This window comes from Carassius carassius, chromosome 5 (assembly GCF_963082965.1).
Source record: "Carassius carassius chromosome 5, fCarCar2.1, whole genome shotgun sequence".
Lineage (NCBI taxonomy): Eukaryota > Metazoa > Chordata > Actinopteri > Cypriniformes > Cyprinidae > Carassius > Carassius carassius.
The window spans coordinates 8750029-8766330 of NC_081759.1; the positions used below are offsets into that span (position 1 = coordinate 8750029).

Below are 16302 nucleotides of genomic sequence, written 5' to 3' on the forward strand. Positions count from 1 at the left end.
TTGGTCTTAATTTATATTCAAATTTTCTGAGATACTGAATTTGGGATTTTCCTTAGTTGTCAGTTATAATCATCAAAATTAAAAGAAATAAACATTTGAAATATATCAGTCTGTGTGTAATGAATGAATATAATATACAAGTTTCACTTTTTGAATGGAATTAAATAAATCAACTCTTCGATGATATTCTAATTATATGACCAGCACCTGTATATTACAATATATACATACGGATATAATTTGACAGTCATATATTTCTGCTCATAAATTGCTTTTACCCATCTTACACACACTCGGGGACTATCTTTACCTCACAATAGCATGCGTATGGACAGACACACACATATGCATAGGCCTACTTTCTATCGCGTGTGTGTGTACGCACACACACTATTGTGAGGTAAAGATAGTCCCTGAGTGTCCAGTATGACGCAAGAACCGTTGAGCGGTCAGGGGTTATTTTTAGCTGTTTCCAGGGGTGTCACAGAACGACTACAATAAACAATATTTCTATAATCCCAAGACATTAAACTCATTATGTCAAACTTGGGACATCACAGATAGAAAGGACATCAGCATGCTTATGAATTACTCATGAGCTCATGCTGTAAAATGTTCAGCAAGAAACGTATGCTTTATTAAACACTGAAACACATTAAACATTAAGTGTTCCCAAAGTATAGCCACAGACACATGATATTTCAAAAGGAAAGAAAGGAAAATTCTGTAATCATTTACTCACCCTCAAGTTGTTCCAAACCTGTAAGGATTTCTTTCTATTGGGTTATGCACAAAAAAGAAACTCCTACAGGATTGGTACAACCAGAGGGTAAGTAAATGATGAATTTTAATTTTTGGGAGAACTGTCACTTTAAGTCTTATTAAGTCTTAAGTCGATCAGTTAATATGCAGTTAATGTACATACATATCAGCACGATTAAAGTAGCAACATTTTAAGAATAAAGTCAACATTATGAAAATATATCTAAAAAGTAAACTCAAAGAGGACAGTGTTGCCAAATGCTTAACATAAAAACTGATTAACATGAATTCTATAACTTCTAAAACGTCAAATAAGAACAGAATTTCTCTCACATTCCCCTTGACTCCTTTCACTACCTACTGTTCTGTGAGATGTTCAATCAAAAAATCTATTAAAAAAAAAACTTAATTAAACTGAAGAAAACTTTTCCAAACTATCATGCACAACAAAACAAGAAAAAAGTCAGTGTAACTAGAATAAGTCAATTTAGTAGCTATCAATACTGTATATTAGCATGCTAAATATAATTTCTTCCAGCCATTGCTTGGACTGAAAAAAACACTATTAACATCATGTAACTGTCACAGTGTCTGGGTTGTGTTCCCTGGGTTTCCACTAGGTGTCCTCAGTTCCCCCGGTGTTTATCATTTATCACTTCCTGTCTCCTTATTTGGTCACCTTCCTCCTTGTTTAGTTAATTGATTGTTCCCCACCTGTCTCCTGTTTCCCCATCATCCTTTGGTGTATTTATACCTGGTCTGTCTGAGTCTTAGTCACGGAGTCCTTGTTTAATGTTAAATGTTAATTCATGTCCGTCAATGCCTTGCCTTGCCTTGCCTTGCCTTGCCTTGCCTTGCCTTGCCTTGCCTTGCCTTGCCTTGCCTTGCCTTGCCTTGCCTTGCCTTGCCTTGCCTTGCTTAATGTTATGTTTGGATTTACCGGTTTTGACCCTGCCTGGACTGTGTATTCTCTTTGGATTTCCCTTTATTAAAGACGTACTCGCAATTGGTTCTCTCTCCTGTGTTTTCCATAACACCGAACGTGACAGAAGGACTCCGTCACTACAAGAGCCAGCGGTATGTCGGCTTATGTCTCCTCCCCAGCCACAGTGCGGGAGAGGAGTGGATTTGAAGGAACTCGCCTGGTGGTTTTCCGGGGAACCAGAGGAGGTCGCCGAGGAGGGAGTGGTCGAGAGGATACTCAGCACCGCTCTCAACCAGGGCCGCCCTTCGACCCGGGGCTCGTGTGGGATGGATTAGAACCACCGTCTCACCATGGCGGACGGAGAGGAGAGAGGAAGCGCACGTCCGCCACAGTGGCGTCACTGCTCATGATGGCCGCTAGTCCAGCGCCACGGTGCAAGATGGCCGCCAGCTCAGCGCCAACGCCCAAGAGGGCCGCTGACTCATTCTTGGACTATTTCGCTACGCTGTCCAAGATCCTAGAGATTCCCAAGACGGTTGACGTCATGGCTGCTGAGCCAGCGCCACAGCACAAGATGGCCGCCAGCCCAGAGCCACAGCACAAGATGGCCGCCAACCCAGAGCCACAGCACAAGATGGCCGCCAGCCCAGCGCCACAGCACAAGATGGCCGACTCAACGCCTGAGTCTCCAGACAAGGTGTCACCGACTCGCCAAGAGAGAGGGCGGAGGAGGAGGAGACAGGCGTCTACCGTTCCTCAAAGCCCAGAGGACGTTCCCGAGGCGGTGCCCGATGCTGTTCCGGAGGCCGAGGCGGTGCCCGATGCTGTTCCGGAGGCCGAGGCGGTGCCCGATGCTGTTCCGGAGGCCGAGGCGGTGCCCGATGCTGTTCCGGAGGCCGAGGCGGTGCCCGAGAGGACTCTGGCCTTGACCACAAGGGTGTGGTGGTCTTCTGCTCCGCCCTGGGGGGCTTCATGTTGTTGTTTTTTTTTTTTTTTTTTCTCCTTTTGTTTTTGTGTTAATGTCGGTCCCTGTTCCTTTCTGTTAGTCTGGCCCTCCGTCCATCCCCCTGAGCCTCCACCTGTCCGCCTCCCTCCTGGTCTCTGTTTTGTGTCTGTCTTGGAGCGTCTGGGAGCCGCTCCTTAGTAAGGGGGTACTGTCACAGTGTCTGGGTTGTGTTCCCTGGGTTTCCACTAGGTGTCCTCAGTTCCCCCGGTGTTTATCATTTATCACTTCCCGTCTCCTTATTTGGTCACCTTCCTCCTTGTTTAGTTAATTGATTGTTCCCCACCTGTCTCCTGTTTCCCCATCATCCTTTGGTGTATTTATACCTGGTCTGTCTGAGTCTTAGTCACGGAGTCCTTGTTTAATGTTAAATGTTAATTCATGTCCGTCAATGCCTTGCCTTGCCTTGCCTTGCCTTGCCTTGTTTAATGTTATGTTTGGATTTACCGGCTTTGACCCTGCCTGGACTGTGTATTCTCTTTGGATTTCCCTTTATTAAAGACGTACTCGCAATTGGTTCTCTCTCCTGTGTTTTCCATAACACCGAACGTGACAGTAACTGCCCTATGTCTGTCTGCATTTTTTTTATCTTATTAACTGATGCATGTCTGAAACAGAAATGAAATAATTCTAATAACAAATTACTTTTTAGACTATTAGAACAGTTAGTTGCAAAAATGCTAAATTTACTACTGAATTACAGAAGTATACATACAGTTTTATGCAATTAAAGTGCAACAACATCTCATTCTTAATGCTTTTGTCTTCAAAAACTAGGGTAATAAAGTAAATAAATCAAACAGTAATTGAGCCTGTGTTCACTGAGAGCAGACAGAACACACTGAGTTTGTAGGTAGACCACAGACAGCAATAGCATCATTACACTGCACAATGAAATGAAACATGTATTGAAGGAAATGACAGTTAGATGACATTTCCCATGAGTCTCCACATGGGCGCTAATCTAGCTGCCCTTGTGTTTCTGTCAGTCTTTGACCAATTCATATTCTAGGACATTTTGAAAACTGACATGATCTTTGACACTTAAGACTATATTAATTTCAGGAAATAATCGGGTAGGGTTTTCCTGGACCATGGGAACCTAGAATGCACTGCTGCATTTTCTGGAAAATAATTTGCACCTGAATATAAAGCATGGCGTATAAAGCAAGTAAAAACTGCATTGTTGAGAGAGGGAAAAAAAGATATGTTGCATTTTAGTATTACATTCAGAAATCATTACAAAGAAAGAACATGTATTTTAGTTTCCCTCACACCACAAAAGAAATAAAATAAAAAAATTCCATTCAATTTAATGGCAAAACAGAACAGGAATGAAAAACAAAAGTATAAAATAAACAAATTATGGTACCATTTATTATAAAAAATATTTATTCTATACACCAGGCATAAACTAATTTAATTCAAATTGAACTGAAACTGTCGCTGTGAGGGAAATGTGCTATAGATAAACTTAGGTTTAAATACCTCTCTCATTCAACAAATACAGATGTGTATGCACTTTGCATGTGTATGCACTTTGCATACTTTTTGCGTGCTTGATGTTAATTGCAATATATATATGTTAGCATGTGTGTGTGTGTGTGTGTGTGTGTGTGTGTGTGTGTGTGTGTGTGTGTGTGTGTGTGTGTGTGTGTGTGTGCGGTGTGTGTCGCTTTGCAATATAATTATGTTTCAGATGCTAAAAAACAGGTGGCTTACATATATAATGGAAAATATCTGTCATGACCGGTGTAGGCAGGAAGCTGTCATATTTAGAAGTTCTCAGAAGCTCTATAATTGGTGTCCTGAGTGGCAGCCTAAATTTGCTCACGAAAGTTTACAACAGCACCACTGACCACCAACACTGCAGCATCAGCTGTCTTCACTATTCTCTCTACACAAATGACTTGACAGACCCCTCTATCAAAATATAATATTTCTATTCATTCATCCTACAAAGGAATTTACATTTGGTATGACCAGGGAATCTGAAGTATTCAAGATATTTACTTAAGTATTACTTATAATTATTACTTAAGTTGGGTAATTTTCCAGCTATCCCCTCATGTATGAGTATTATTGTGTATTTTTGTTCATAGTTATAAAAGAATGAGAGGACATCATGCAGCTGTAAATATTTTGGCCATTTATGTGACATATACATTTGTGCCAGGACTGGATGCTCTACCTTTGATGTCAGTGACAAAAGGTATGGGCTTTATCTTCCCTTTTAAAAACTGACTGAAAACTGGTCTTTTTATTCACTATACTAACAATGCATGTGCCACGGATCTCTGTTTTAGAACACACAGAAGAACAAAGATGAAGGCAGAAGATAGTCTTTAATAAATCCACAGGCAAATAATCCACATAAAGAGAAAAGCAACAAAACATTATACATATATAAATAATGCTAATTAATGGCACACTCAATAATGAAATCTATTCAACAGCCATTACAACAATCTCTATAGAGTTCAAGAACAAACCAAAAGAAGGTCCAGACGTGCTGTCTTAAAAAACCTGCAACTCATTTTGGGTCACTTTGAGAAGCGCAGCTATATCCAAGACACACACACAGACATTTACACTGATCCACCTCGTTTCACAGCTGCAGTGAGTACTTCTTGAAAAACCCGTCTGGAAACCCGCAAACAAACAGACAGACAGATAGAAGGATGTAACAGAGAGGTGAAGAGAGCCATAAAGCAAAAGAGAGGAAGAGAAAAAGAGTGAAAGCTAATTCAAAGGCTGATAAAAGCATCTGTGATCAACACGCACCTTCTCTTTCATGTCAATAGAGAGCAGAGGAATAAATGATAGCAGGTGCGAGATCTGACTCAAAGCCTATTGGACTAATTCTGTTCCAATCAATGTGGGACATTTTTAAAAAATATCAGACTTCCAACCTTATCAGACTCAGAACACATGAAAAATGGCCATACTAGCATTTTTTTTGCAGGTGTACGAATATCAACCTGCAAAAAGGAAGGTACATTTACACTTTTCTCTTCAAACATTTGCCAAACAGATTTAGTGCCAAAACATTCACTCACTAATACATTTGTTTCCTCAATGATTTTTCATTATTATTATCAGAGTGCCACCATGTTAATGTGACATCATACTGCACATTACCAAAAAATAACCAGTAGTTTAATCCAGGTCTGAAGCAACAAGATCACTTTGTGTGATGAACAAAGCAAAATTAAAGCTTTTCTAGTTGATGCTGTACAAGTTGATATTGAAATGAACTGTACCTACAATCTACATTTGGAAAGAGAATGAGTGATAATAGGAGACGATTGGATGAGAAACATGGTCCAGAAAGAGATTATTACCCAGTTAGTTCATGCTGTTCAGAGTGAAAATTGTGCCAAAGACTGTGATGTCTATGTACTGACAGCTAATAGTACAACAGATGTCAGCACTTCAGAACTATTTCCCAGTAGCCTTCATTATGCTGACAATAATCCTGAGTCACCCGTACTCATGCAGTCACTGAATGTGTGACCCTGAAAATGGAGAGACTAGAGGCCTTAAAGGAATAGTTCATGCAAAAATGAAAGTTTGCTGACAATTCACTCACCCTCAGGCAATTCAATACATAGATGAGATTATTTCTTTATCTGAACAGATTTGGAGAAATTTAGTATTACATGCCCTGCTCACCAATGGATCCTCTGCAGTAAATGGTTGCCATCAGAATAAAAGTAAAAACCGCTGATAAAAAACATCACAATGATCCACAGGTAATCCAAAGCCATATTACTGATAAGAGGACTCATATTTTAGCCACGCAGAAGCAATGGTTTGAAGATAAAAATGTCTTGATGGATTTTTTTTATAACAAACATCAACTGTAGCACTCGTTCTGGGAGGTCACGTGAGTCACACGTGCATCAGATGACTTTCAATTTATTCATGTATACCTATAGGGATGCGACACCTATCACAGGACCCATAAATAAGATCATTCTGTATTATCAGCAGCTTTCGTGTTGCTCAACAACTAATTAAAAGGTGAATTCGACAGGCAAACCCTATCATCTCACTAGAAATTGTGCAATAAGGTATTTAGCGAGAGGAATATGTTCCCCCCATGGACTTTGCCTCAGATTAATTTCAGTTTGTGAACTTCAATACTAGCCGCATTGATCATAAGCTGCCTGATTGTAAGTGACTGAGTTAGCATTGTTTAGCTTTGTGCATTATTGACACGGACTCCGTGAGTTATACAGTACTAAAGTGACTCAAGAACATGTTTAGATGGGATCTGCACTCCTCGCATGAAGAAGTATATCAAGAGATCAAGCATCCACATCACAGCTGACATTGTTTAATTCTCCATTTATCTCTGAATGTCTTCACAAGCTGAGATAAGTTACTTTTTAATGCTCTCAGGTTATTGGCAACATGCTTGTTGCTAAGGCTATCCACAATGCTTAAGGCTTATTAGACGTTTTTCTGTAAAATGCTCGTGCTAGGATAACGTGATCATATTGGCAATATAACCGCTGTAAGAGTTGTTGCTCAGTCTGCTTAGTGTGATTCTGTTCGAGTATCTGACAAGCTTGTTCGATTTAGTTGTATTGGAAACATAATTGTTCTTTAAGCTGTTTATTAGGTATATGCAAGTCTTAAACTGTAGTTGTATTAGGAACATGCTTGCTTTTAAAGAACCCATGAAATCGAAATATAATTTTATTTTATTTTTGGCTTTTAGTCTGAATATGTTAGCCTTCACGTAGCTAGTGTGCTCCATAACAATGACACAATTTACAATATATAAGCATTCAAAACCGCCAGTACAGATCAGCGATTTTGATTACATGACACTTCAGCTTCCTATTAAACTTTCTGTCCAATCAAATGCTCTCTGGAGTCTAAAGTGTCCCGCCCCCTAGAAATAGACACTGAAGCCACGGCTGACACGACAACAACATTCGGAATGACAAATGTTCTTTCAGGCCCATATTGGTGAGTCATAAGTAAATCCAGAGAAAAAGCAAGCATGTACTGTACCTGCTGAGGTGGGCAGAAAGTCTGTCTTGCGTGCAGCTGCAGCTGTTTTTTTATGTTCTCGCTCAAACACTGACACACTCTTGATTTTTGCTCCAGGGAATTTGCTTCCAGACTCAAAAGACAATCACATTTCTGCTGAGACACAGACAGAGAGAGACACAGATTAATATTGTAGCATGCAAATGTTTATGGGGTTCGGTCAAGTGAAGTAAAAAAAACATTGCTTGACTTATTTAGTTTGTAGTGCAGGGAAACTTAGAGAAGCCAGGATTTTTTCACTGTGGTAAGAGAAAGAGAAAAGCTCTTATTTGTTTGTGTGTCTTATTAACATTTCAAGTACTGCCAGAAGTGATTAGAGATATGGGTATGATCCATTTTGTTAATAAAAGACATCTTAAGACCCCAACTGTGCACTGATTTATACATTTGTCACAAAAGGATGCTCTCGTAACAATGCTAATTGACACAAGATCATTACTTTCATTACATTAAAATTACTTACTACTTACATTTTCAATAAAATATAAATAATTTCTAGTTCATTTCTTCATGCATTTGTGTGTGTGTGTGTGTGCGTGCGTGCGTGCGTGTGTGCGTGCGTGTGTGTGTGTGTGTGTGTGTGTGTACCAAAGTGAAAAGGCCAGAATGTTTAGTATATATATAGTTCACATAATTCTGGCCTTTTCTCTTAGAACTAAAGTATGTTAACTCATAATTCTACTGAAAAAAAAAAAGTTACAATTCTGAGGTGAAAACACAATTCTGAGATAAAAAGTCAATTTTAATCAATCAATCAATTATTTTTGGTACCACATTGTACCAGGTGTAAACACATATTAAAGATTATGTGTTCACAGGTCATGGATGAAGTTTAGCATGGGTGATAGCATTTATGCCTCACTTTCAGACAGAAAAGAAACTAAACCTAGGAGGAAGCTGCTGTTATTGTGTGAGGAATGATTAAACTCAGTGGCTTATCAGTCCAGCACCAAAATCAATATAAGTCATCCTGTTCGATCCATCATTTCAACTTAATAAAGTGGCCTGAAACCATCAGTCTCAGCCTTAGACTAAAGCTCCATATAGCTGGTGATGATGATGTCATTCTTGAGATGCATTAACCACTTCAGCTGTTATTTTGATTTTTTGAGAATTAGGCATATGCAATATTGGACCCACCGGTGGGTCCCCAGAGTTGATGTGGTTAAAATCTTTTATTGAAAAGTTTCTCCAAATGGAAATTTACTGAATGTTATTCCAGCTCTGTATCATTTTTCTCATTTTCACAAAAGGAAATGTTAGGAAGAAGAATGCCTCTTTTGCAAACAGCGTAAGTGGACAGTGATGTATTGGATGTTTTTAATCAATATATTGTTTTCTGAGATCAAGTAAACAAGATGGTTTTCACATCATTTTGAAACAAAAATTCTAGGCTACAAGATCCAGTTCTTAAAAGTCTTGTGAACAAATGTTCTGTATGTGTTATATGGCCTTATTTCAGTGACCTCAAAATTAGTTTTTTACTAACCACGCATAAACATTGTTTTCTCAAAAACACAATCATGTACATACATGCTATTTACATATTATTGTAGCCCAGTTTGTACCGAATACAGTGTTTTCAGTCTGTAACCATGTATATTTATAAGCAACTGAAAAAAGCACAAATATCAGGGCATGTCAAAACCCCTCCAGGCCCCCAAAACACCCTTAGACCCAAAAGGGTTAAATCACCATAACTGTATGTCCCATCACATAAGAAATATGCATCTGAACTCATGTTGTGATGCTTTGACTGACACTTCAATAAAATGGTCACATCATTTTACATGAAATGGGGTTTATGAAATAGGTCTCTGAAAATAAGTCATCAAACAATTCCACTGAGAGGACAAAAGATTAGCAAATTCACACAGCCTCCACCACAAAACAGAGTAACTGGGGACATACAATTCCAGAAATGTGTTCCTGGACAACTATCAGCCAGATCTTCAGCTCAGATATGGGCTGCATCTGGCTGCCTCAGGGACCAAGAGACTTGTGTTCCAATATTTCCCAGCTGCTGCTGGTCGCTTCATCCAGCCACAGACCAAAGTTCCTGAACCAGGAATTACACATTAAATAATATTAAACAAACAGGTAAAAAAAAAAAAATTAATTAATTCAGTAGTTTTCCTTTTGTCTTACTGCAGATCAGTCTGCAGTTAGAGAGAAGACTATTTTAAGGGCCTGTGTGCCTAACATTTTAATTAAGGGCTTGTATTGCTAACATGTCTTTAGAACTGGACACATCTAGGACTTCAGGACTTTTTTAAGGACACCATCTTTAGCAACAATTTACAGATTGCATACATTACAAGCAATTTCACTGTGGCTACAAAAATTGTCCCAAAATCAACATGCAATATAACTAATCATTAGTCCCTTAGACAAAATATAGCTTGTTTGCAGTTTTACAATTATTCTGAAAGAGTCTGTAACACTGGCCACCTAATTTAAAAACTAAAAGAAAAAACACTGTGGTTCGTCAACTGCATTTAATATAAAAAAAAGTAGCTTTGTTCTCTTGGGCTATTTTATCAGAAAGCTAAAGCTGTTGGTTAGGGTTAGGGATAGGGTTCTGAAGTAGCCACTCTTTTAGAAAACAAGGTCAAGCTGATACTCAACTACGATGATGATACGATGGCCTTTTAATGTAAGGAATAATTAACGACGGGTCGTTGATTTATTCAAAAAATAATGCACACCCGATGTGGTGAGTCGTGGCCATTACACCTTGGGTGTGCATTATTTTTCGAATAATTAAACGGCCCGGAGTCAATTATTCAGTTTACACTATGGTTACCACACCTCAAGACATCGATCAGATGATATGCAGTATTTAAAGGGATCCATCCAGTTTTTTTTACTTAAAATGCTATTGTGATTATTTCTTCCGCATCTCATCCAACGCCTCTTTTTCTAGTTCCAAAACAATTTTAAAGCTGGTAATGGAGGCTTGAGCCATTGGTAGCATTCTAATGCAGTTATTAATTAAGTTATTAAAAAGAGAGTGAAAGAGACAGAAACACACAGAGAAAGAGAAAGAAAGAGAGAGAGCTTGTGTGAATTAGGCTACCTCTGTCTGTTGTTGTTTTTGTTAGTCCTGTGTGCTGGGTAGGTACTGTATGCTAATTTCCGTTATTACAGTTAACTATGCAAAGTGTTATGGAACTGTAATGCGGTCAAGAGAGCTGCCTGGAACTACGTTCGCCATGTGTTTCCCTGAAAATAATTGCACACCTCAGAATGTTCATCAGCCAATCAGATTCAAGCATTCAACAACCCTGAAGTATAAATTTACGTAAAGTAAGAAATAAACATGAATGAACATCAGATTGTATTTTATTTAAACCACAAAAATGGGTGACAAACAAGTGTAAGTTTAAAGGCAGGATAAGTGATTTGGTTCAAAGACTTTTGTTGAATGTCTCTTCACATCCCAATAGTAATCACTAAATTAAGTGATCTAAAATTATCTATATGTATTTGTAATGTTTATTGAAGGCGTAGGACCATGAAATGTACATCAAATCAAAATGTTCAGTCCAAACATTACAATAGGCTGTTCTACCTGCCTGTCAACATGTATTTGCATACCTATGCACACCCTGTTCGCACAGACATGTACATCATCAGCGTGTTACGGCAAGAGTGAAAGGTGCTATTATTGTAATATTATGTACTTTGTAATGTAATGTTTATTCAGTAGTGAATGAAACAAAGTTATCTGGCAGCGCTGTATTCAACCCTCAACCAACAGCATCTCTCATCATGTCACTGGTTAATCTCTGCTCTGATGGAGCGCATTCTTGTATTTTGAAGGAGGCATGGCTTTGCAGAGTGATTACGCACAAAGGGTGGGGTGGTCTTGCTTTCAAAGATAGCCTTTCTGAAATCACCTGCCCTACCTTTAAGTTCAGCAAAGTCTCCAGTATGATTTGTTTGTCACAGAGCCTGTCTGGTTTGTTGGACAAAATGGCAGATTTGTTGTTATGATTGGTCAGATCACCTGTCAATCAAGCTCTTTGCGAAGGGACAATTAGATTTGGGCTGCGTTTCCTAGAAGCATCATAAGCTCAAGTTGATCGTAGCTCCACTGGGTCTATGATGTACTTAAGCATACAATGCTTTTGGGAAACACAGCCTTGATCTTAGATCATGTGCCCGGAGCAGCTGCTGTTGCACAAAATGGCAAGAGTGGAGAGTGGCAAGAGTTGTTTCCTAAACCAGTGTAAACAAAGAGTGAAGAAGAGCATCCCAGAAGAGAGAAGAGAGTGAATGCTGAGTTCTTGTTTTATTGGTATCTGAAAACAGATTTTTTTCTCTAACATGTTCTTAATACAGCATTTTCTTCCACATGCACGATTGTTATGAATCAGAGCACATTCAGATCTGTCAGTCAGGTATCTCTCCACTTCCGTATGAAAATAAATAAATAAATAAATAAATGAGAGAAACATTTTTCTAATCATGAAATATGAAAGCAAAAAGACAAATGATTATGACAATATATTTTCTGTATGTTTTTTAAGCAACTCGTGGTATTTTTAATAACAAAAGGATATTTATGACAAATGATAAGCAAGTGTAGCATTAAATCCATTATAAAACATACAAACAGTACAAGTATGCCTATTATAGCATCTATGGTAAAACTTTATTTTAGGGTCTCTTAACTAGTTGCTTATTAGCATGCATATAACTAGAGTATTAGCCATTTATTAGTAATAATTAAGCACATAGTAATGCCTTATTCTACATGACCTTATTCTACAGCACATCCCTAGTCCTACCAAATACCTAAACTTAACAACTGCCTTACTAACTATTAATATGCAGCAAATTAGGAATTTATTGAGGGAAAAGTCATAGATTAAAACTGAATAAGTGTTCCCTATTCTAAAGTGTTAGTGGATCTATTATATTATTATAGGAACTATAGCCTATTAAAAAACTATTATAGGAACTAATGCCTATTAATAAATTTTGTTACCCTTGTTAGTCACCATGACAACTAATCACCTCCACCTGTCCCTTGTTAGCCCTGGTTAGCCTGTGTGTGTCATGGCTCATTAAATGAACACACTGTGTAAACAAGGGTCTGGGTCCAAATGCAGGTCTTTATTCATAAATCATATAATTAAACACAACTGAAAGCACCCCAAAGTGTAAAAAAAATAACAGAGAAATGTAAATCCCAAAACGGAACAAAAACAGGAATACAACAACATACAGCCACTTAGTGCTTGCATTAGTCAACATACAACAACTATTAATCCAGCCGAAGTGGCATGGGGAAGGAGTGTAAATCGCCATCAGGATGGGCAACAACTGTGTGTGTGTGATTAGGTGACCAGGTGTGTGGAGTTAAGGTAAAGGAGTCGGGAGTATGGTAAATGGTGACCTCTGGTGGTGAGAGGGAGAAACATCAGGTCTGGACTCATGACAGGACCCCTCCTCTAAGGAACGGCATCCAGATGTTCCCGAGCACCAAACCAGGCAGGACGGCAGAGTGGGGGTGGAGCAGGGGAAGGGACAGGGGGCCAGATCTGTGTGCTGGAGGGGGACCTGGGGACTGAGGCAGAGACGGCAGGATGGGGACGCAGGGCAGAACCAGCAGCCAACACAGTGGGGATCACCTTAGGAGCCTGGTGAGAGGACACTGCTGCCTCGGAAAGATCGATAGTGGACATGGCCACCTCGGGGGGACCGTGAGCAGGCCTTGCTGCCTTGGAGGAACTGTGAGCGTCACCGCCTCCTCGGGAGGATCGTGAGCAGACACCGCCGCTTCTGGAGCCCTATGAGTGGGCGTTGCCATTTTGGGGGAACTGTGAACAGACACCGCCACCACAGGGTGGAACTGTGAGTGGAATCTGCCACTTTGTGAAGGCTTAAAGCGAGCCCCACCACCTCACAGGGATCATCAGTGGGCTCCGCCACTTACGAAGGTCGGAAGTGAGCCCTGCCGCCTTGGAGGGATCATCAATGGGCTCCGCCAATTTGTGAATGCATGAAACGAGCCCCACCACCTCCGAGGGATCATTAGTGGGCTCTGCCACTTCGTGAAAGCCTGAAGCAAGCCCCACCACCTCGGGAGCATTATGAGTAGGCACCCCCACCCTGACAGCTGAGCCGCTCAACTCCAGATTGATGTAGTCCTCCGGTGCCAGTATGGCATAAGGGATTTGAAGGGCTCGTCTAGGCCTCCCCATAAAAAGACCATTAGGCAGGTCTTTGTAGCCGACTGGGAAGCCACTCCCACAAAGTACCTGGCATAATCCTCAATGCACCCTGCTGGACACATGTTTGGCTGGATTATTCTGTCACAGTGCAGTAAGTGAACACACTGTGTAAACAAGGGTCTGGGTCCAAATGCAGGTTTTCATTAATAAATCACAAAAGTAAACAAAAAAACACAACTGAAAGCACCCCAAAGGGGAAAAAACAGAGCAACGTAAATCCTAAAAACCAGCAGGCCTGCATTTCAAAGCTGAAGTCAAATGAATTTCATATATCAGCTTGACCGTAACCACAAATACATTTCTAGGTCAGAAGAGGAAGGGTTCCGAAGAAAAATGGGTAACACTTTATAATAACTTTCATGTATAAATCATTAACAAACATTACGTAATGCTTAACAGCAACATTAAACAAATGTTTATAAGCGTTTACTAATAATTAACAGTGTTGGGGGTAACGCATTACAAGGAACGCGATTTACGTAATCAGATTTGTTTTTCAAGTAACTAGTAAAGTAATGCATTACTTTTTAATTTACAAGATACTATCCCTAGTTACTCTTTCAAAAAAGTAACGCCAGTTACTTTGTTTTCCCATTTGTTGACTGACAAGTCTCCTGTCACCATAGTGGGAGAAACAGGAAGAACAGAGGCGTTGTGTGCTCTGTATGAAAATGATGTAGTTCTAGACTAAATGTGAATGTGCATTAATTCATCCCACTCGCAAACAGTGAAATGCAAACACAGAATATGATGCAAACCTGCAATAAATACATGTTAAATAACACAAATGTATCTAATCCCATTTTATTAACTAATGTCTTTGCTGCTGACATTTGATGATCCAGTTCAACCATACTAATAAGCAAAAATGACTTTAGATAAACTAACAATTGTGCTTAATGGATTTTTTTATTGCTGAAGAGTGCTGAACCTTCTTCTCCTGCATTCTATTGTACAGACGTGAATTAACTTATCTTTCAGCCTGAGGTTTATTGATTCAACTTCTTGGTGTGAAAGGGCTTTTATATTTGCTATAAGCCCTGCTCATAATTAAAAAGTAACGTGAAAGTAACACAAAAGTAACGTAAAGTAATTTCTTTCAATAAAAAGTAACTAAGTAACGTAATTAGTTACTTTTTAGGGAGTAATGCAATATTGTAATGCCTTACTTTTTAAAGTACTGTAACTTTCCCCAACACTGATAATTAATACCCTTATGAGCAGTCATCTCAATGGCAAAAAGTGTCCCAAAAGATCTGAATTTACCCTATTCACACATCTTTAATAATAATTTATTAATCATTTGTTCATGCTTTTGCAGTACTCAATCTAAAGTGGAAACTATTCATCATTTGTTAATGTTTATAAACGATTACTCTGCATAGGTGTTTCCCATCTCCTAACGCACAAGTGTAAGGGTTTCCTGCTGCAATGTTCACTATTTATAAATCAACAACCTCAACTCCATCTCACCGATAACAGGCAAGTCTCCTTTGTCTGTTCTCTGTTGACTGGAAGAGCACTAGGCTGGGCTACTGTGGTTTGGGAGGGTGAAAATATGTCTTTTCCATCGTTCGATAACTTTCTATTTGAACATTTAGCCAATGGAAAGGTTTATTAGGATTACACTCTTACCTTTCGTACTCTCGCTGCTCAGACAGGCTGGGGAAATGATCCGCTGAAACTACTGTTCCGAAAGGGCCTTACGGCAGATCTGCAGTCTGAACTTGCTTACCACGACAAGGAAGGACAGTCGAACAGTTCATCGAGCTGGCGATTTGCATTGACAACCTGATGCGCTCAAGACGCCCCCACGTCTCTCTCAGTACTGCCCTCTCCTGTCTCAGTTCCAGCCACAGCAGAGCCCGAACCCATGCAGGTTGGCATGACCTATCTCACATCAGAAGAGAGAGAATGCTGTAGGCAGGAAAATCTGTGTCTGCACTGTGGTTTACCAGGGCATATAAAAATATCCTGCCGAATGTGACCAACTACCAGTGGTTTGCCTACGGTGAGTTCTAATCCATATTCATTATCCATGCTAGAAGTATCTGTATCTATAACACATACTGACATATACCTAGACACCATGGCATTGATTGATTCAGGGGCAGCAGGTAATTTCACTGACATCAATTTTGCCAAGACTCTTTTTCTCCTTCTCGTTTCATTTTAATCCAGTGTGGCAGTAGCAGCACTAGATGGTCGCCTTCTGGGCACAGGGTGCGTCAAGTTCATCACCAGGGACATCACTCTAAAGACTGGTTCACTTCATACTGAGACAGCCTTTTCACCATCGA

At 39.6% G+C, this 16302-nt stretch overlaps 1 protein-coding gene across 1 annotated transcript in view; it reads right to left on the reverse strand.

Annotated features, from left to right (window-relative positions):
* rgs3a (regulator of G protein signaling 3a) overlaps positions 1-16302 on the reverse strand; it is a 175135-nt gene that overhangs the window by 72134 nt on the left and 86699 nt on the right. Inside the window, exon 11 of the mRNA XM_059549655.1 lies at positions 7719-7850. Coding sequence (XP_059405638.1) covers positions 7719-7850 — 132 coding nt within the window. The remainder of the gene's footprint in view (positions 1-7718; positions 7851-16302) is intronic.